Source organism: Colletotrichum karsti (assembly GCF_011947395.1).
Source record: "Colletotrichum karsti strain CkLH20 chromosome Unknown Scaffold16, whole genome shotgun sequence".
Lineage (NCBI taxonomy): Eukaryota > Fungi > Ascomycota > Sordariomycetes > Glomerellales > Glomerellaceae > Colletotrichum > Colletotrichum karsti.
The window spans coordinates 232,939-254,668 of record NW_024065916.1 but is presented as its reverse complement, the minus strand read 5'-3'; the positions used below and the strand labels follow the sequence as shown (position 1 = coordinate 254,668).

At 52.3% G+C, this 21,730-nt stretch overlaps 6 protein-coding genes across 6 annotated transcripts; 4 read left to right on the top strand and 2 right to left on the bottom strand.

Moving 5' to 3' along the window:
• Positions 1-279: 279 nt before the first annotated feature.
• On the top strand, positions 280-1,441 carry CkaCkLH20_05602 (uncharacterized protein; the record flags this gene model as incomplete). Its single annotated transcript, XM_038888320.1, has 2 exons — positions 280-476; positions 532-1,441. 2 exons carry the CDS (start codon positions 280-282, stop codon positions 1,439-1,441), a joined length of 1,107 nt encoding a protein of 368 aa, XP_038746217.1.
• A 17-nt stretch (positions 1,442-1,458) lies between these two features.
• On the bottom strand, positions 1,459-2,014 carry CkaCkLH20_05601 (bet v i allergen; the record flags this gene model as incomplete). Its single annotated transcript, XM_038888319.1, has 2 exons — positions 1,459-1,916; positions 1,966-2,014. The coding sequence occupies 2 exons, from the start codon at positions 2,012-2,014 to the stop codon at positions 1,459-1,461; spliced, it is 507 nt and encodes a 168-aa protein (XP_038746216.1).
• Positions 2,015-3,181: 1,167 nt separating this feature from the next.
• On the top strand, positions 3,182-4,637 carry CkaCkLH20_05600 (uncharacterized protein; the record flags this gene model as incomplete). The annotated part of the gene is made up of 3 exons (XM_038888318.1): positions 3,182-3,386; positions 3,443-3,741; positions 4,506-4,637. The coding sequence occupies 3 exons, from the start codon at positions 3,182-3,184 to the stop codon at positions 4,635-4,637; spliced, it is 636 nt and encodes a 211-aa protein (XP_038746215.1).
• A 153-nt stretch (positions 4,638-4,790) lies between these two features.
• On the top strand, positions 4,791-7,094 carry CkaCkLH20_05599 (uncharacterized protein; the record flags this gene model as incomplete). The annotated part of the gene is made up of 3 exons (XM_038888317.1): positions 4,791-4,897; positions 5,111-5,627; positions 6,426-7,094. 3 exons carry the CDS (start codon positions 4,791-4,793, stop codon positions 7,092-7,094), a joined length of 1,293 nt encoding a protein of 430 aa, XP_038746214.1.
• Positions 7,095-7,806: 712 nt separating this feature from the next.
• Positions 7,807-9,059, top strand: CkaCkLH20_05598 (uncharacterized protein; the record flags this gene model as incomplete). Its single annotated transcript, XM_038888316.1, has 3 exons — positions 7,807-8,249; positions 8,333-8,786; positions 8,853-9,059. The coding sequence occupies 3 exons, from the start codon at positions 7,807-7,809 to the stop codon at positions 9,057-9,059; spliced, it is 1,104 nt and encodes a 367-aa protein (XP_038746213.1).
• Positions 9,060-10,120: 1,061 nt separating this feature from the next.
• Positions 10,121-18,267, bottom strand: CkaCkLH20_05597 (uncharacterized protein; the record flags this gene model as incomplete). Its single annotated transcript, XM_038888315.1, has 9 exons — positions 10,121-10,861; positions 16,981-17,186; positions 17,242-17,271; positions 17,330-17,407; positions 17,460-17,502; positions 17,564-17,642; positions 17,692-17,727; positions 17,784-17,964; positions 18,048-18,267. The coding sequence occupies 9 exons, from the start codon at positions 18,265-18,267 to the stop codon at positions 10,121-10,123; spliced, it is 1,614 nt and encodes a 537-aa protein (XP_038746212.1).
• Between the last annotated feature and the right edge of the window lie 3,463 nt (positions 18,268-21,730).

The window sequence follows — 21,730 nt, the reverse complement described above, 5'->3', positions numbered from 1 at the left end:
CCTGGAGCTTTTCCGGTTGATTTATGACGTGGTTACTTGGCCAAGAGTGCGTGGCCTCATGTGGACTTACACGCCGAAGATTTCGGCGTCCTGGTGGGGCCGTTCCACCGAAACCGCCGAGTGCCCCACCGAACCGCCGACCGAAGTTTCGGGGCCGTGTACGCGTTCTTCTCCTTTAAAGCCATCAAATTCCCCGAGCTGTTGAATCTGATTCAATTTTCTGGGTCTGCAGTCTATTGTCTGACATTTTCCTCGTTCATAATCTATTCTGCAGCGAAAATGGGTCGCCTTCCGCAAACCATGCGCTCCCTTGTGGCGCCCAAACACTGTTCCCCGGCTGGCTTCGAGGTGGCCGAAGTACCCCTCCCAACTTTCACGCACCCCAACGAAGTGATGATCGAGATTCACGCCGGCTCCATCATGAAAGGAGACTGTCAGCGGGCTGCCGGCATTCCCATAATCGGCCCAAAAGAGGTGTAAGTACCCACAACACCCACGAAGCAAAGTCGACGGTATACTAAAGCTATCTAGTTTCCCCTTGGGAATCGGCATCGATGGATCCGGTATCGTTGTCGCCACCGGATCCGATGTCAAGAGATTTAAAGTAGGCGATGCGGTCTACGGACATGGTTTCAGCCGACCGGCTTTCAGCGGCCGTGTACCGGGGTTCTGTTCCGAGTACGCCATCACGAAAGAGAACATGCTTCTTCCTAAACCATCCCATCTCAGTTTCGAAGAGGCTGCCTCGCTCTCCGGGTATACCGTCACGGCGTATCAGACCATCAGACGCGGCCTCGAGGTCGCCGGAGAGGACAGCCTCGAAGGCAAGACCGTCTACATCCCCGCTGCTCTCAGCGGCGGTGGCTTCAGTGCGATTCAGGTAGCCAGGAACGTATTCGGCGCAACTCGCATCATCTCCACCGTCTCAACCCCAAAGATGGCTCTCGTCGAGCAGTATCTCCCCGGCATGGTGGATCAGCTCATCGACTACACGACGACCAACTTGGTTGACGCCGTGCCCCGAGGCAGCGTGGACTTCATGGTCAACACACAGTGGAACACGATGAGGCCCGCTATACCGCTTCTCAAACCCAAGACGGGCATCATCATGTCCATCTCATCGATACCCTCGTCTGCCCTCATGAGAGAAGTTGTCGGGCCCAACATGGTCCCATTTTGGTTCGGTTGGTTGTTGGACTTGGTCCAGCTTTGGTACGCCTTTATTCTCCGTGGTACCGGAATCCATCACGAGGCCGTGTCTGGCAATCCGGGACCCAGGGAAGACTTTGAGAAGGTAGGAGAGATGATTGCCACCGGCAAGGTCAAGGCCGTCTTCCGCGCGGTCGATCTCTCGGATATCGATTCAATTAGGCAGGAATGCGCAAAGGTAGACAAGGGCAAAGGTGGAATCGGTAGACTTGTTATTAGGGTCAAAGCCTGAGACGGTCTTTCAGCAGCCTAGACAAGGCTTTGTACAATCGCGATGGAGCTCGTGTAAATATCCAACACCCTAGCCCGAATACCCTCCTCAGCTCCTGGGGTGATCGAATCCGCTCGCGCGGTCCACACAATTCCAGTCTTGTTATCACCGATATCGTTCAGCTCGATCGTGCCTTGGATGTTGACCGCAGGCAGGCCCGGAGCATCATAGAGGGTGTACGCCAGGGAATGCTTCTCGGCATCGACCCAGTCCAGCCGCTCGAGAGCGAACTGGCCGGCCAGTGTGATGGCTCTAACGGCACCCGGGCCAAAACCGGTAAGCTCGTTGAAAGTGACGTTCTTCATGTAGAGCTGGGCGGCTCCGAATGCCGAGTAGATACCCCAGACGGTGCCGACGGATGCGTTGAAGGTGTCTTTGACTTGGCCCACGAAGATTTTGGTTTCATTCCTGGGAGTCAGCGGAGATGCAGAGGTAACTATAGATGTTAGATACTGGGGATTTACATCGTAGTCTCGGAGACCTACCTCCAGAGAGGAGCAACAACGGAAATGCGGCGATAGAGGAGAGCTTCATTTTGATAGTCTGGCTGTTGTAGAAAGTGTGTGTTTGACAGATTAGATAGGTTTAATTCGGTATGGTTTCATTTCCAATACAGAAAAGCTTTCCATTTATATAGAGGTCATTTTATCTGCCATCGTCTCTAAGTGAGAGAGTCGGCATCTGGAGCATACTTCGGCGCCGAAGACCCAATTGTTTTGAGGCCCAGACGATACGCTGACCCATGGGTAAGAGCGAGTCCATCTCGAAGTATGGATCAAAATGCCGACAATCCTACCTCGGCAGCCAATCCCACACCTGAAATCCTGACTAGTTTATCCCGCCGGCCACGACTACGAATTGCAGCGCTCCATCCCCTGGGCCGTTCATCTCATCGACTCTTCAAGACTCTTGGCAAGCAAACATATCCGTCGGGTTGTGGAGTTGCAAGTCCCATGCCAACGCAAGATCGCTCTTGAAAAGTCCGAATCACCGCAGCAGAAAGCCTCGATGGGTCATGGAACCTGAATAGATCACCTACAACGTTCTTGTAAGTGAAGCTACATCATGAATCTGCTGAAGAACTTGACAACATAGTGCAATTTGGATACATGATGTGCACTTGCTGCTTATTATAGCTGCAACAGCGTTACCGTAGTTCAAAACTCGCCCGGCCCGGCCCGGCACTAGAGTGGAGACATGTCGGTCTCCGATGACACGGGCCTCCGGAGCCGTTGTGGTCTCCATAGTTCTTCCGCCCCAAACATCCAAGGACAAGTTCCTCCCGCCGAACCTCGATACCTTGTGCAAAAAAGCATACCGATGTAAAAGAGAAATCAAAGAACTGGTCTCTTGAAGGGCATTCAATCGAATTCCAATGCTTTCCAGCTCGCCAGTCAGTTCAGTGTTGCCTTCCTCCCAGATTAGGAAGAGTGGATCCTATTAAACATCTGGTGGGGTACGTCGCGAACACAACGCGCTGGAAGGTAGGACGCGCCGCGCCAGACCAGGGCGTCGCACCATGCGATGCGCATTCCGCTCTTTAGCGCCGTGAATCTCTACCCTTGCCAAATTCATCGTCCAACACACAAACATTGTCAATCCATCTTCAAAGCTATCGCGCATCCTTTCCAACCCGATCGCAAGCCTTGAGCGAACGTTATACGAATACTCACACTTCCCACGTCTATTAAAACCACGACCATGGCTTTCAAGCGCAAGCGCTCCGCCTCCGAGCTCACCACGCTCTTCAACTCCCCCGCCCGCTCCGACTCGAGCGTCGAATCCTTCGACTTCCCCGTCTCCCCAAGCCTCGCGTTCCCTCGCGCCTTCGCAGCACCTTCGCACCTCTCGAGCCGGACGATGAAGCGCTTTCGTAACAACAGACCGTCAGAGGAGGAAGTTCACCGTAAGTCCAATTGTGACACCAACAATCTGACTACAGCGCTAATCGTCGCATAACAGAACGGACTCTCAAGATGCTCTACTCCGCTCAGCAACAAAACCAACCCTCCGTCGAAGAGCACGCCCCGGCTCCCGCCCCGGCCCCGGCCGCGCGCAACACGCAAAAGTCCCTCCACAGCTTCTGGAACATCAGCTCAGCAGCGCCCGCCTTATCAAGAACCGCCAGCCCGCCCGTGGACCAAATGGCGCTTAACCCTACAAGTTGCGATGACTGCGGCGTCGGACTAGGCTCGTCGGGCGATGCAGACGGGATGGATGTCGACGGCGATGACGGCTCGTGCGGCGCGTGCGGGAAGCATGTGTGTTCGCACTGCTCCATCACCAACCTGGGCGAGCAGAGGAGGTGTTTGAATTGCGCTGGGAGGAAAACATGGGCGACGAATGGTAGCGCGCCTGGGTGGGCGACCTCGTCGATGCGTATGTTCTGAGGAGTTTTTGGTCAGGCGTTCTGCACCTCGTCATCACACGTTGGGAGCTTATGCGTTGCTTTTATCATTGAGCCTTGATTGGTCTGCAAGACACGGCGTTCTGGATTGCGGGAAGTGTTTCTGAGTGGGCGTTGGGATATACATCATGGGATACCAGGGAATACCAGGCATAACGAATTCAAGTATTTTGCATCAAGCCGCGCTACTCGCCACGATTTTTTCCGTTGAGATCTGAGAGCCTGTGGCTTAGACGAAGAGTGGCACTCGAACGCGTTTATCGACTTTTCGACACATCCGCTCGGTTTTCATGCATGACCTGGATTTTGAGTGGTCGAATCTAGCCACACATCATCGACAGGCAGGGCAAACAAGTCAGCCTGGCAGTCAGCCAGACGCCTCACTTCGCAGCCAATGAGCCCATGCTTACTCTCGAGACGCAGACAGCCAGGCGCCCAATTTAACCCCTCTCTTGATGCCCAAACGAAGCGTCTCTCGTTTTCAGCCGCTATCATATCCTGGTCGGCAATCCCACTGTACTCTGTAGGAAGCTCCCACCGATATCGACTTCTCCAAGGATGGCCGAGGCCGTAGGCCTAGCGGCGAGCGTCATCGCCATCGTTGACATCACCACACAGATCGGTGTCGCATCCTTCAAGCTCAAGAAACTATGGGACGAACTCCAGGAGGTCCCGGAACAGCTGGCAGACTGGGTCGCCGAACTTCAATTCTGGCAGTGTATTGCCCTCCAAATAGGCGTGCACATCTAGGACGCTTCCGACACTGCACATGGCGAACTACTGGAAGACCTGGCATTGCGTGTGGCTCTTGGACGGTGTCGGTCCACGTTACAAGGCGCCATTGCCTATATCGATGATCTCAACGAGCAGGTCGTGAAGGCCACCACTCTGCGAGAGAAAATAATGCTCAAGAAGAGGTTTCTGTCGAGCAGAGATCGATTGAAAATCCTGAGGAAAAACCTCGACAACTCTTTCATGGGGCTTCAAGCGGCAATGCTCACGTATATCATGTAAGTTAACCCCATTTCCATTTCTTGAAGCGAACTGAGAACCACAAGGGTGATGCAGTTGAGCCCGGTACGATTTATAGACGATTCATCGGCTACTCGGTTGATCGAACCTTCAAGTTCAGAGGAGAGTCGCCGACCGTTTTCACATCGGGATCACTTGATGCCACGCAAATGGTCACGGCAGAGCGCCGGTCCAACTCACACTCTCACCAGGTTGCCTTCAAATACCGAGACGCTCGAATGCAACAGTGCCTCTTACACCGCCATTGTCGAGAGAACGGTGCAAGATCCAGCTGCAGCGGAAGATGTCACACTCGAGGACCGGTACCATTTGCTCACGAACTCTCAGTTGAGCAACGCCGTTCAACTTTTCCCGTATTTGACCCCACAAATCCGTTCCCGACAATTCTTTTCCGATAGTACGGAAGTCCGCGTTCTCGCGTTGTTGACCATTTTGACAACGCCCATCAGCTTGACCGCTACTATGCTCTCGACAGAATTCATAGATATCTCGATGACTCACGCCGGCTGGAGCATGGCGGCAGCAGCAATAACAGCTGGCACTGCCTTGGTTTTCGTCAGATCTCATCCCCGGTCCTCCCCAGTCATTACGTCGTGGGACGATGATGTCTACGGTGCCATCATACGCGATGATGCGCATACGCTCCGGAAGTACCTTGTTGCCATGGCTCCCACGACTGCGCAGGCGAATGGATGGTCGCTGTTACACGTAAGTCGCCCCATTCCAGTTCGCAAAACCCTACTCATCGGCATCCAAGGTTGCAGCAAGATTCGGAGCAGTGCGTGTTTGCCGTATGCTGGTGGATGAGAAAGGTCTTGGGAGATTGAACTTGCTTCAAGACAATCAGATAAACTGGACGAAGTATGTCTGTCATTTCATACCTAATTGGCCCATTCGCTCTCTAACTCTTCCGTTCTTTCCTGTAGGTTACCGTGGGCATTCTGCTGCACTTGTCTGATGGGAGAGCGATTCAAGGACAGGTATCTGGAAATACTCGAATGCTTCACAGATGGAGACTCTCATGAGTCTACTTCCAGAGAAGTACACAGTTATCTTCTGAGGCATGAGACCCTCTTATTTGTCATCACGAACGCATGGTCTTCTGGCTTCGTCGAAGCTTTTCGATTGCGATATGCGCCTGCATACCATTCGCGGCCATTACCACTTCGCCTAATCTGCGCTCGGCTCGCCGTCAGCTCGGACTACTACAATTGCTCAGTTGAGCTGTTCGTGGATCTTCTGCCAGAATCTGAGAAGTCTGAAGAAACTATTCTTGAGACATCCCGAGTCAACGGCTGTTCAGTAATCCATTCTATTGCAACCCGTCTCGGCAAAGCTGCAGCCAGCCCAACAACTCGTCCCAAACAAGCTCGAGCAGATTCGTTCTGGTACAAGCTCCTCCACAGCGCCATCGCCTTGGACGAGGCCAGTCTCCATCACGTGGAGAATATCACGCCTTTTTTGCCTGTGGGAACCTATCAAACCCCACTGATCACTTTGCTACAGAGCGCGTTCGAGGCTTGCCTTGGAAGCCTTGCAGATGAGCCGATCACGACTCTGCTGAGGCAATGGCTGCAGGCGTTGAGCGATTCCGGCGTAAATCTTTCCTGTTATGGGCGTGAAGAAGCGCGTCTTTACAAGAAATCCCAAAGCAAACTGCGGCAGAGATTCGTCGGATGCCATGGGAGGCAACGTTACCGAGTACGACTGGCGGGTATCATCTACGGTCCTCTACCGAACCACTGGTCTCTGCTGTGGATTGACGAGGATGACGGCGTGGCTAGGGACTTTTGGGACCTGGTAGAACGGCAGGGCGGGAGCCTGGGTCCTCCTTCAATACAAAGGCAGTCCGATCTAAGCCAGCCAAGAGACGAGGTCGAAGAGAACGATGATCCATGGGAATTGGCCGAGAAGGATGAAGACAAACCTCTGGTGTGGACTGAATACCGCAGAAAGCGACAGCCCTTTGCTACTGGGACCTCGGAAAGGCGCAAACCAGAGGACCCGTCGAGGATCTTGACGGGTATGCCTAGCCACGGCGACGAGCGGATCACCCCGCTTTCTGGACAATCCGGACAGTTGCAAGTTGACAATCTGAAGTCATCAGAGCCGTCAAACTCCAATCTTCGCCGAAAGGCAAAGAACTTCATGAAGTTCTGGAAGCGTCGAAGATGAGCAGTCTCGAAGTCCCAATGCGTATTCATCCTTTCACGCAATCGCAAATTGCAATAGTTGGCAAAAACTGCAGTGACGTTATCTTCAATAATCTCAGCTAGGATATCAGAAGCTACCAAACGTATCTCATTTTCTAGTAATGATATGCTATGGACTTACTCTGTCACTCACCAATTGATCGGTATTCATAAGGCCTGGCTAAAGCAACCGGTGCGCCTAAATTTATCGGCAGCGAATCATGCGTCTTCCTCTATTTTAACAAGCAGTAACATCATTGTGATCCGAATTACAGGGTAATTCTTCTCTATCATCGGGCGCGAAGTTCATCGGCATTTGTAACATCGGGATAAGTATAGAGGCCGAGCGAATGGGTCTGCATCAATAACGCAATCTTTTCAATGGCACAATCTCGGGAAAGCACACGGTCACAGCCCGCTCATCTGCGCACATCAGTTCATAAGAGATTCAGAGCCATCTTAACCTCTGGCAATGATTTGCCTGCGTACTGGCCGCGTCTGGAAGACCATGCTCATCCTGACCAATCCCAGAGAATCTGACATGCAGCAAGGCCCTGTAGATATCGGGCCGCAGGTGGCGATAACAAATCAGGCTGCGGGCGTCCTCCTCATCCGCTTTCGCGACAAATTCAGCTTCTCACTTCTTCACCTCACCTCTCACCTGGCGAAACCCACCTACACCCTCCGACGACGCCATGGCGGAAGCGATCGGAATCGCCTCCGGCGCCATCGCTTTCGCCGACTTCGCGGGCAAAGCCATCTCATTATCCATCAAGCTCAAGCTCTTGTGGGACGAGGTCAAGGAAGTCCCCGCCTTCCTGCTGGAAAAGGTCGAGGAGCTCCAAGATCTCGGCGAGCTCCTCAGCCACGCCGAAAGACAGGCCGCCGACGAGCTGGCGCCCGCCTCCGTGTGGAGCACCGCGGCCATGCAGAAGGCCATCGGCAGGGCGCGCGCTGCTATGGGTGACCTGCAGCAGGCGGTCGATGTGCTCTATGCTCAGGTCGTTGACAAGCGGCGACACAAGCGGAGGTTCGCGGCGGCCAGGGTGGTGATCCAGAAGAACGATTTGGAGATGATGGAGAAGAAGCTCGATCAGGCTCTGCGTCGTTATCAAATGGCGCAGAATCTGTATCTCGTGTAAGTATCTCAATCATGTTCACGACATGACGCGGAGTTTGAACGCTGGTAGGAAGACCAAAACATTAATGCGTCCCTCACAGATCATGCGCGTCAATAATGGTCGACCACCTTTCGCAACCAAGGACTGCTACGGAAACAGCACTTGTCAGACAGGATAACTCAGTCGCAACAGAATTGGCCAGTAGTCTCGCCGTTGCCAAGCCTGCTACTGTCGAGGCAATCATATCGGACGCTGTTGTCATCTCAACCGGCTCGACCGTGCTTGGGAGAATACACATGGGCTTTGGAGAGAAGGGTTATCGGGTCTCCATGAGAACACCCGCGTGGCTCGGCGGCGCTGTCTATGCCATTATGGCTAAGAGAAGCATCATGGGTTGGCAACTCAACCTGTCCACCTACGCCGTCGTCCCAATACATCCGCAGGAACTTATCGCCGCCGTAAAGGCCGACGACGTTACCGGACTGCAAAAACAGCTGTGCGGAATGAACTTGACACCATTCGTTCACGACCAAAACGGCCTGAATTTACTGCATGTGCGTCGTACCCAGCCCACTGTCGAAAGCCAGCTAACATTTGGGTGACGTTTAATCCATTGTCAGTATGCCGTCACGAACGAAGCCATGGAAACCACCAAGTGGCTTTTGATGTCCGGATTGCCCCCGGGCTCCTATGAAGAAGTGGACATCTCGGATACTTCTGAGTTTTGCATCGTGTTCGTATACTTCCTTTCCCCGAGTACCACAAAGTCAAGGACAACGACTTCTGACGACGTCCTCAAGCACTCCTCTGGAAAAGCTGCTGTTTAATTATTCGACAAAGGCGAATTACGGAAACGAAGCTCTGAAGATCTTCGTCAACTATGTGCCGGAGGTGATTGACGAAAACGGCTGCGCGTGGCTTCTGGTCATCGCGGGAAGCACACACGATCAATTCCAGGATATCCGGAGGTTACTCGCGCCAAACTATCTTCATTACGGCCCCGGATGGAGACTCATCCACGCTTGCTTCGCCTCGGGCATGAGAGGGTTGACTTGGGACATGGTTCTGAGCTTCTTGCCAGAAGCCGAGCTGCTTACAGCCGACTCCATCGCTTCCATGAGAGCCTCCAGTGACGGGGTAACCCAAGTAACGATTTCTCATGTGATAGCTATGGGCTTGGGTCTGGAAATCTGCTGGTGGAGAGGAAAACTACCAGAGACGCAGTCGACCGAGCCAGCTAGTTTCATGGGACCTCTCCGTGGGGTCGCGAGGGCAGATCCGTCGGATCTGAACTGCCCAATCCCACTCCTTTCAGATTCTCGAAAGTTTTCGGCTCTGAACGTACTGTTTACGAGGATCCTGAATTGCATGCCCAAATGTTCATTGCAGACGGCGGACGCTATATTACAGACGGCCATCTCGGTCTGGACAACGGCGTTACACGAAGAAAGCGTCGATCTATTGGAATACGGCCGAAAGGAGAAAGAGTCATGCCGGGAATGGGGCTGGTATGTCCAGCCAGGAATGATTCCGGCGCCGGTGACGGGGGAGTCACATTCTTCATTGGTCAGATTCGACATACTAGGAATCACGTATGGACCTTTACCTGAGAACTGGAGGGTGTGGTGGGCGCCTCTGTACGAGGAAGCAGCCTGCGACTTTTGGGGTATTGTTAGAAGCCCTTTATTCGCTGTTCCGGGAAGTTGGGAAGATGAGTTTGACGAAGTCGAGGAATTCAGGTGGTCTTACTGGAGATTCCCAGAGACGTGGTCGTCTATTATCTGGTCTGAGTACCATGAAATTAAACCTCCTGTCTAGGTTTCGTACAAGTACTTCAAAACTTCAGCCGATGAGCCACGATGCTCGAATAATGCAATATATACAGACTCTACCTCAAAATGTTTCTGCCAGCAGTAGTGAACAGCAAAAAGCACCCCACCAACCCCACAGGAACCGCAATGACCCAAAACACCCAGAACATCCTCTCCCCAGCCGCGAACTCGCCGCCCATCGAGAAGATGGTCGCCACCAACGACACGGGGAGGAAAATCGTCGCCATCGAGGTCAACCTCCCAACCTGGACCGCCTGCTCGTTGGCACTCAGCATCTGCCTAACCGACGATGCCTGCATGTACGCCTGCATGGTGCCCTCGACTTTGGACACCATCAGTCCCGCGGCCTCATGCAGGCTCTCCCAGGCGTCCGTCTCCCACGGGCTGAGGATGCGCGGCGTTGCATCTGGGCCAACGCCCAGGGCTCGGAGGTTCTGCCGGAGCTCGGCCGTGATCGATTCGAGAATTGTCTTGGCGCGAACGAGACGGGCGAAGTCTTTGGGGCGCCAGAAGCCTGGCCAGGATGTTTCCAGGAGTTCGGCGATATTTCGTGCTGCTCCGGATCTTGGGATGATGAGTTCAAGTCTTTCGCGGGCGATTTCGGCCTCGATGATGCGTAGCCGGGCCGTCCACTCCGCGAGGACGAGTTTTCTGCAGATGTCGTTGCAGTCGTTTGGGCTTGCGGTTGAGGTGCGGACCGTGAGGGGGTAAAGCAGCACCATGTCATCAAATAGCGAATTCATGTCGGGAGGGCGTTCCGAGTCGAGCCATTCGTTGGAGTCCGGGCTCAGACTGGTCTGAGATTGGTATAAAGGAAACCAAGAGCCTCGTTGTCCCAATCCTTCAGCGTTCTTCATCCTGACAAGAGGAAGACTCGGGTGATGATCGACCCTTCGGGGCATATGATCATTCTTCCATTTTACCCAACCACGAAGAGGGGGGTCAACAAGAACAATGACTTACCAAGGCGTTAGTTACGAGAAGCTGCGAGTTAGAGGGATGGACTCACCAACCCACGATTCTCCCTCAGATCTGGTCCATGTGGAAACCTGCCCCGTGCTCTTCAGAGGTCCGTCTGAATCTCCAAATATCGTTGTTTGGTTCATGAAACGCCGAGAGCTCGACTCCATGAAATACAGGGGTTTTAAAGAGTCTTGCATCTGTGAAATGATCTTGGCTCGGTGAAGTTTCGCAAATGATAACATGCACCGGTCCTTATTATCGTAGTGCCGTGGGCTGCGGTTGATCAAGGTCCCAGTAAAGCTTCCCGGCTCAATCCAGTGAGACGAGAAGAAATCAGGCGGCACTCGGAACCTGGCCCCCAAAAGTTGGACAAAGTTCCTCGGCAGGCCCTCCAAGACGATGAGCCGGCGGTTGACAAGCGGAACCCCGGTTTCGACCTGTTTGTCGAGACGTCGTCGAAGGTGTCTTGAAGTCTCGAATTTGCTAACCAAAGGCCTACTCCCGTCGGTAAATTCGATTATGGCTACTCGCCCTTCGTCTGCCAGAGAACCATCTTGTCGTGATAGATGTGTCACAAAATCTGGATAATGTCGTTCTTGAGTGGATTTCAACAGCGACCAGTACTGATTCTCTTCTGGTGTCTGGAACAGCATCATGTATTACACAAACCTCCTTGGACCGTCCGCAATGAAAGCTATCGAATGTGCTTCGTTCAACAATCTCGAGCCTCAAGCGCCGCATTCATGTACGGAGGGCTTGGTGTGCTCAGCCCAAGTACCGATCGAGTACGCCTTAGTTGAAAGCCCGTCAGCATCCGACTTTATCCGCATCTCATGTGTTACACAACATAGAGGCGGTGCCCAGGGTCGAGCACAGCCGAGGAAAGCTAGCAACGTGTCGAGTTGCAATTGGGTACATTGCAGAAGTATAGAAGCTTGCAGTATGAGACCAGGAACTTCTCCCAGCCCGGAGAAAGCGGTCCGCTCAAAAGCAAGGTGAGATTGAGTAGGTCAGCAATCATATTTAGTGGTGTTCCTCAGGATCCCTCATTCGATTTACCCCACAGCAAGTCTTTGACGACTTCTCCCTCAACCCTTCATACAATCTTTCCAAAGTCGCTTACAAATAAGTCAAACCACTCAAGTCCACATGGAAAATGCCGCCACGATCTCCGACAGCAGGCCTGCAGATGGTATCCCTCAAACCCCCATAAGCCCCGGTCAGGCTCTCGCAGAAGCCTACAAAATCTGCACATGGCGTCTTGCCTGTGCATTCGAGCACTCAATGAAAGAAGACCTCGCCGACGCATTAAAACTCGGCATTCTCAGGCTGCGGCTCAGCCGGTGGGCAGAAGTGTGCAGCATCCTCGAAAAGTGCGCAACCGAGATTAGCAACGATGAAGTCGAAGACTTTCAGTTCTCAGAGGGGAGACTCCGTGAGATAATCGCCTTCCTGAGTTCTAAAAGCCCTCCAAACATCGATAGAGCCGAACCTCTGGACCCAACAACAAAATCAGTACTCAACACCATCGATAGTATCGTTAAGCGAAGATCCTTACCTTTGAAGCCTTGTCCGAGTCGAGCTTCTTCGCAAAAACAAGACAACGTAAACAGGGGCTCCAGTATCTTGTTCAAGTCACAGTTTGAAGACACTGCACGGTGCATTGGCATCTTAGAGCAAGTCATGGGCTCCCATAAGTTGCGGGAGTTGAGCTTGGGAGAAAAGGCGGAACTAGTCGTTGCTCACAACGACGACTCCTTGACTCTCCTCGCAAAGACAGCAAAGAATCTGGATGGCTGGACCGCAGATCACGCCACTCATCGTAACATGTATTCGAACACTGTGGTTGCGACGGGTATTCTCCACCAAGGCGACAGGATGTCGGATCTTGGAGGGTTTGCCAGACATTGAAGCGATCGCTAACTAGAACTGCGACCACGCCTGTTTCGATCGCGACCTTAGTAATAATGACTTCTGGGCCATGTCGGCGACTGAACTGATTGCTACGCGAGATAATCACGATGATTCTAATAATCTACGCAGTAGCTCCGAGTCAAATGAAATGTATTATGCAGACCTGACGCATGCCCTCCGAAGCCAAATCGAGGAGAGCGAACCAGCCTGGATCTGATTGTGCTTCCTGGCGCTATAGATATCTGATGGAGACGGCTTCCGCTAGCCTCAGCTTCTGCGTACTACGCTAAGACTTTTTCTTCTGTGAATTATCGAATTCCAACGATCTACTTCGCGATATTTCACCAAAATCCGCTAAAAGACGAGCTTCCAAGCCGTGAATACCACTTGTACAATCTCTTGAGATGGTAGACCATCTTAGACCACCTCCACGACTTGCATTTCGCAACTCCATGATGGTCTCCTTTTCATCATTGAAACCTGCCAAGATACTACCCTCCTTGTTTCTAAGCTTGGAGGTGTCCCTTCGCGTGGGCCTGGATGTCTGTTGCGAGTTCTGTCCTGGTTCTGTAGTGACTTGGTCCGGTGCAATGCTGGATTCGTTCGGGGTGGGCAGCCGCTGGTCTTGTGCTGCGGACTGTGCTTGAGAAGCAGGGCTGGGATTCTGCATGTTCGCCATCCGTCGCCTGAAGAACTCGTTCGTTTTGTTACTCATCTGTGCCTCGTATTGTGCCTGCAGCCCGACGGGAGCAGATCAGCACAGCTCTTGGTGTGCCGAGGCATGAAGAGTGACCCGATCCAAAACGATACCTTGTCAGCGGACCTCATGAACGCCTCTCGCTCAAAATTAACGCCAACTTCTGCCGCTTTCCTAAATTCGATATTGGTTACAGTCAAGGCTATGTTGGTAATGCTAGCAGAGATAGTTGTGTTGGTTTTCGCACGAGCATCTTCAATAAAGCCCCAGGGAACATACAGATTGTGACACTTAATCATGCGTTCCTGGACAGCAACGCCCGCCTGCCAGCCAGAAGATATTGGCTGCTGGTTGGTGATATGGGTGAAAAGAAACTGGTTGAGTTGGACCGGGGAGGGACGAGAGGGCGTCAGGTAGTTCATCGCCTTTTTGCGCTCGCGCGATCGCGCGAGCGGTATAGTTCCGACAAGAGAAGAATTGATTTGTCCTTCAAATGTGGTGGAGAACTGTCGACTGCCTGCGTGCAGCGTGCAGGGCTCTAGGCGACTAATACCGTCGTGGGTCTTGGTCGGGATATGGTGATGAAGGTTCGACACTAAGCGTGGCGGGGAAGAATTACCTAGATGGAACCGGGCTTCACCACCAGCTGCCTGGAGGGCGCTAGGCTCGGCTCGGTAGATCGGATAGTCCGATGGTGCTACGAATATGGACGTATCCATATGGAAAACTCGGAGAGTTGTATCTAACCGCTCTATGTCACCGACTTTGGCATATCTTTAAATGCATTTTTAACATTTTTTTTTCCGGACGCAGGCGCCAATTCAACAATCCATCTCACCTTTATCATGCTGCTAGCAGCCGAATCAAGTCGAGCGATAATATTGACTCGATTGCTTGCTGGCCACATCGTGAATACTGACCAACCCTTTGGGCCTTCACTGAGAGATACTTGCTTCACAGATTCCATGGTCACGACCGAGTCAACGCGGCCAGCTGGAGACTACTTTCAGAAGCAACTAGGTCTCGGTCAAGGAGCCACTGGGCAACGCCCTGTCGCAGAATCCATCTCGCGGCTAACGATAGGGGAATCGCAGACCGCATTGGTACACTGGTTTCCGGCAACGCTACTAACAACGACATGTATACTACAACGTTCTTCCCTGCTATCGACCCATCCTTTAATATCTGGGATATCGTGGAACGGCGGAAACGTTGCTACGGATGTATCTTGAACCCGGTAGGCAGAGCATTCCTACATGGCGAAGTTGATAACCCATTCGAGGAGGAGTCTCGGCGGGATAGCATACCAGAGGCCCTCTTCAGTGGTCTATAGGCCTGGAGGGCTCGAGGCCCAATCGGTAAGCTTCGGAACATCGTCGAGTACATCCGGTCACCACCTCCGCGCAACGGAGCCTTCCAATAGTTCATCCGTGAGGCTGATGATCAAGATGACTGGCTTCTTCACCAAGAGTCAAGGGCCGAGATACGAATCACACTCACCAATGACACTTGATGGAATTCCACATACCTTATGATCGCACACACTATCCAGAAGAAGAACCACATCCAGTCATTCCTCCTACGGCTTCAGGCTTCTGGCGTGGGCCCAGAGGTTCCGCTGGATGCTCATCTACCTGACGAAGATTGGCTTCTGCTCATCGAGATAAAGGCTATGCTCCCCCTCGCCGGCAGACTATGATGTGCCAGGGCTGGGACGAGAAGGGCTCGCATGGCTACCTCGGGGAGATCCTCTCGGGGATCGAGTATATCCTGGATAGGATGGAGGCGTGGCGCCTTTAGGTTGACCGAACCCGCTGACGAGATGGTCGGGCAGAGCCAGGGGTACCTACCCCATCGATCACCGCCCTCGCCGAGGACGGGCAGCCCTAGCCCGGCTCAACACGCAAGCCCTGCCATCTCAGGTCCAGGGCGAATACAGGCAAGGCTCGCCGCTGTCTGTTTCAGTACGCCTTACAGCCCTCGCCGAGGGGTCACAAGCCTATCTTCGCATCTCCGTCACCAACGCGTAGCAGAAGCTTAACGAGTACTACAACAAGCTCAGGGCATCATCACTACTTGCAGCAGCTATTCTCCTCCATCCCGAGCGAAGCCGCGCTGGCTCGAGGCTCGGTGGGATGGTGGCCATCAGCTGACGTGATAATGGGGCGCCAAGGAGGACCTCGAAGCATTCTAGATAGCCTGGTATCGAGACGGTGAGTCAGCATCTCCACGCAGAGCCGCGAGCCACGCGAGGCCAGTCAAGCGTGACTACTCCGAGTATGACGACCGGATGAACATGGGTCTCCAACGGCTACGGGACCGACCATCGGAGGCGACAGAGATCCATCTCGGGCGTCAATCCCATCGGGTGGTTACTCGATCACCAGCAGTAGTTCCCATCGTTAAGTAGGCTGGCGCTAGATATATTCTCCGTGGCAGCGGTCTGCGACAAAGCCTTCAGCCTCGCGAAGCTGACTCGAACCACCTAGCGGCTTGCCATGGACCCAGTGACCCTCGACACAGTTCAATGACTCCAGAACCGGATCCGTAGGGACGCGGCGATGTAAGCGGTATGCTCCTCTCTTCAGCAGAAGGGTTGGGCGATACGTATCACGGATCATATCCTGAAGGTTAGGGCGTCACTCTGACACTAAACACATGATGTACGGTGCCTTATAATCGTCGTACCTCTCCTCTCATGTACTTTAGATCTTCCCTCCCTGTCGTAACATATGCGTCTTCGTGATAACCGTTTGGTTTGGCACCGTGACAACACGGCAGGGCTGTGATGACGGGCAGGTCTGCCCGATAGCTGCCAAGACGTTAGCGGTTGTGACAGGCGCCGAGGAGGCACTAGAGGGCTTCTACCTCATCAAGCAGGTCAAGCGAGTCAAGTACGCATCTCAGGATAGTCCAAGCAATCAAGTACGAGGCCCTGAAATGTCAAATGAAGCAAGATGGGGTGGTGGACTTGACTTGACTGGCTTGTGAGCAGCGCTGCGGATCAACATGATTCATTTCGAAGTCATAACTGGGACAAACAAGAACAGAAAGGTAGACGGAAATTCAGATCTGCAACTTGCGTATGGCGTCCTCTCATCGTTCTCCACGCTCCCGTGAGATTATATCAGCAGAGTATCCACGCTTTAACTCTCTCAAATACTCATCAAACTTCTCCACTTCCTGTATCACCTGAAGTATATGCTCGTAATCCAATGTTTCCCCACGGTGAATAGCAAGCTGTCGAGCCGTCGAAATGGCGTTTCGAATTTCGCGCCCGTTGAGGCTGGTCTTTGCAAGTTCTGGAAGACGCGCTCGGATGCCTTTCACATTGATCCTTACTTTCTGCTGGGTGGCTTCAGACCCTTTGGCGTCCTCTGCCTCTATAGTTGGATCCATCTCTAGGTTTTCGACGCGGTTGATGAAGTTTCCCCAGATTTTGAGCCTCTTGCTTTCATCGAGGTTCTCGTAGCGAAGGTTGAGCTGTATTCGGGACTTGAAGGCTTCGTCAAAGGTTCCGACCCGGTTGCTCGTCAAGATCAAGATACCTTGGTGGAGGTCAGTTTTGAGCCAAGAATGCTGGAAGTGATGTAGTTGAATTACCGTCATAGTACTCCAGCACCCGAAGGAAGACTGCGTCGCGTTTTGGTCAGATCAGCTATGGGTGCACCGCGTCGGAAACCGGCCTTACCTGACACAAGCGCATTTCTTTCCAGGCTCTGGAGCGTACGCTCTTCCAGAAACACGTCGGCTTCGTCGAGAAGAACCACTGAAAAGCTAAGCAAAACCGCACAACTCCATCTTGGTGAATGGTTCCTTACCGCAGCCCCAAGTTTTCCCTAGCAGCAACACAATTTTCAGGTACTAAGAACGCAAGTCAGTCCGGTCCCCCTCCCCCCCGCGGGGTTACACGTGTCTAACCTACTTTTTCTACGTCCTCTGCCTTGGTCCCGATATCCCCACATGTGACCCTATAAAGAGGCTTCTTCGCAACCTCGGCCACACTGCGATTTGGTTAGCGTTATGGCTGAACGATACCCAAATTCTTCTCACCTTTCGGCCGTTAACGTTTTGCCTGTTCCAGGACCACTATGAATTCTCTGTCAGCTCGAAAGCGTGGCAGAGTAGCGCAGTAAGAGGCATACCCATGCAGCAAAATGAAGAGACCGTTCCCTTTACCCACAATGAGATCCGTGTTCTTATCGGCTCTCAACTTGGTAGTTACAACAGCTTGAACGAGTTCCTTAGTCCTCTCGTCAATCACCAAGTATTTGAAGGCCTCTTCATTCCATACTACATCTTCCATAAAAGCAACACCCAACTTAACTGTATAAATGACTGTGAGCTCTTCAACATTCGATTCCCAGTGATTTTGAAAAAAGAAAAGAAAACAAAAGAAAAAAACGCACCCCATTCCTTCTTCTGCATATTGAATCCTACCATAGTGGTGGGTAGGCACATGAAGAAGTCATCTTCGAGGGGCGGATGGTCCTGATTCATGAGCTCGTGCCCGAGATCGCTGACGTCGGTGGTGTCATATTCATCCTCATCTTCGTTCGGATGCATCTTGCGGTAAGTCTCGTAATCGACCATGAATCTCGCATCAACCTGGTTCCGCTGTGTCAGCATGGTGACGCGCCCGAGATATCGTTCATGGGCCGTACTGATGGCTGCAGGTCGTCGCCTACAAATTGAGATGAAGACACATAGTTCCGATGCCGGCACCTCCAGAACATCCGACCACGAGCTCTCAATGCTTCAACGGTCTCTGAACGTGCATACTTGATCGGGAAAACAGAAAGATCCTCAATAGGAAATGGCTCATCGGTGTCGACATGTGGGATGTCTTCAAGTTCCAGGGTTTCATGAACGTGGCTGAAACCGCCCTGGAATACCCAAAAGATGACCTCAATGGCTGGCCTAAAATAAGGCCGTGAAGGATTACTGTTTTCTATCCAGTCGGTAGCAGAGACGCCCTTCAATTGATGTAACTTCGATCCCTCCTCTTTAGATAGAAGGATCTCATTAGGAACCTTGGATATATCTTAGTCAAGTGACACAAAACACATTTGATGCGAAGACGTACGAAAAGATACTGCAAGTATCCCGCAGTAATTCTCCCCTCCTTCAGGAGTTGATCCACTTCATTCCATTCGTCTTTCAGTTGGCCTTCGATGTAGTTTAAAACAACATCGACATGGGCGCAAAGCACCGCATCAAACTGCTCAGTGGCCATTTTGATTTCCTGTCGGCGATGGAAGCACCAGAGGTACGGGTAAGCGATCTCGCTGTTCGACTCGATATCAAAGCTCGGGCATGGGACGTCTTCCAAGGCCTCAAGAGCTATTTTCTTCAAGCCTTCGGATAACAGGTCGGACTTGATGTGGATGTACTCTACTCCAAACAGTGGGGAAGAGTAGGAGGCTGGCGACGTGGAGCTCAGCGTGAGCAGCTGACGATGGTCTACTGCAATTCCGCAACACTGAAGCTCTCGATACACAATGGCCGTGATATCTTTGTTTCTTTCCAGGTGCAAATCTAGGTTGGAAACCACTTTGCTGCCTCTTAGATGCGCATTGTTTCGGCCTGACTCTACCACCCAAGGCTCGTCGAAATAAAGTTGTCGTGAATTAAACTCTCGACAGAACACCACGTAAATAACCTCGCAACGGAGGGCGTCGTTCGTTTCTGTCTCCTTGCGTTCCATGGTTTTGGCCTTTTCCAGAAAGTCGGCCGTTGATTCTTTGGTATCGAGTACACAGCTATCGGACACATGCGGTTCCAGGCCGAGCAGATCGCACAGCTCGGCGCGCCAATCGATCATCTGCTTTGGTCGGTACTTTGGGGGGCCTTTGGTGGAGGCTAGATCGTTCTCTGCATATGTCTGTCCGGTGTACTCTGCCTGACCTGGTGTTGGCCGCGTGGGACTTGAGGCTTGGCTCGTCTGGGGTTCCGGGGAGGAGTACGAAGCCGAGGGGGCTGCGTCCACATGGCCGGTTCGTCTGGACTTGTGCGTTGATCCATATTTGTCTGTCGACCTGATCTTTCGAGGTTGTTGTGGACGACGAGCTCTGTCTGCCATCTCGATGCTTCTTTTCGCGGCTGATGTGAACACCTCTAGGTTGCAATTTCGATCAGGCTCACAGCCTGACGTGCCTTTAATGCGGTGTCCCGGCATTCGCAATTACATGCCACCGACTATGCTACCGGGGCTGAGCGGCTATCATACCAATGAGAGGATGCCAAGCTTGCGGCACAGTCAGCACCACAGTACTGTTCTGCTACCCAGCAGGCTGACCAGATTGTGACGATGCCAAGTCGCCAACGAAGTTGTCTTGCTTGACTGATTCTTCAACCATACCCATAAGGCGGCCTAAGGACTATCCTACAGGATTCCAGGATCTTCTCTCCACAGCAGAGTAAGCAGCTTTCAAGTATAATGTCTATGCAAAAAATACTGGACGCCCTCACAGGCTTATCTAAGATGCTGAGAAGCTCGAATTATGGGATCTGGGAACCTACCATTACAATTACACAAATCTCATGGACGCGGTCCGCGCCAGGCTTCGTGCTGATTTTGACGACCAAAGCTTCCTAGCGATACTCGCATTTCCAGCTCAGGAGTCTTCAAAGCCATACCTACTATTTGCCAGTAAGGTCCCAATAGCGGTTTCAGCTATTTACAGCCTTTTCAACTGCTCTATAGCCACCATTAACTTGACAACGCTGGAATGCAATGCCCAGAAACACAAATGCTTGCCTAAGCAACAGCGTCGACTCCAAAGCCGACCATTGGAATCAGGTGGAGAATTTCGACGTCTTTATGCAATCGATAATGCTATGGAGGAGTGGCCGGCAATGACAGCCATGGCTCCAGGAAGTGCATCAGCAACGGAGAACTACATCGCCAACGACAGAAGTGTTTTCAGTGCTCAGAAACATCGGTCGTGGGCTGGATTAGATATCGAAGTGTTCTCTCGGAGGCTTACCACGGTGATGAACACGGCATGGGATGCAGGGATCGACAAGCACAATATCACAAAGGCAGCAATATTTACCAACTCCTCCTTGGACCTTGAAAATGAGTGGACGAATCATACAATAGCCACGGTCATCACAGTCCAGAACGCGTACTACGTAAAGGTGTTTTGGCTGGTTCTAATATTCTTCACGACAATGGTGTTGCAGATTCTGGCTATTGGTGGATTCGTTCTCTGTCATTTAATTCGTGGCCCGGATATTCTCGGGTTCGCAAGCTCCCTCACACGAGACAACCGCTTCGTGCCCATATCAGGCGGCTCGCACTTGAACGGGGCAGAGCGAGCTCGGGCTCTGCGGCACATGAAAGTCCAGCTGGCCGATGTGAAGCCGAAGGACGAATTTGGCTATGTGGCACTAAGTGCGGTACTAGGGGCGGAGTCCAGGTTCACAACCAAAGAAAGAGCATTTATATAGTATGCTTCTTTCTACTTGGGAAACAGAGAATACCTGGATATCATGTTGGAGCTATTTAACTTAGGGTGGAAAGATTTAAAAACTAGAATGTCTATATAGTGCTAGCTTAAGAGACGACTGGCAACCTTACCATGGGATGTTATTAGGAAACAAGACTGTACTCTCCATTTTGTTTCGCTGTATACCGTGCTGTGCTCCCTCTACAAAAAGAACTTGACTCCATGAAACAAAAGACATACAACACCAGGTACTCGCTGGTCGTCACCGACCCAACTACTAATCCGGCCCTCACTGGCTTATCTAAGGGAGAGCGGACGGGATCCCGAGTTCTCCAGTGGGTATGGTCGTATGTACCAACGTCTGAACCACAACCTGCTTATCCCGGGCCTCTCCGTCCCGAGGTTCTCAGACGTATGCTGCTACCGGCCAGAGGAATCGGCAGCGGGCGGCTATTGAGGTTGAATCGGTCAACACATTGCTAGGGCCCCGAGGATCGGGATGAATAGACTGTACCTTGAGGGTATCGCTACGAGGGCATCGCTATGAAAGCTACCCAAGCTGTTTAGACTTTGCTTGCCTGATGTTTATAAAGGTTTCTGCGTGTGACTGCTATATGCTGAGAGGGTATACGCTTGGG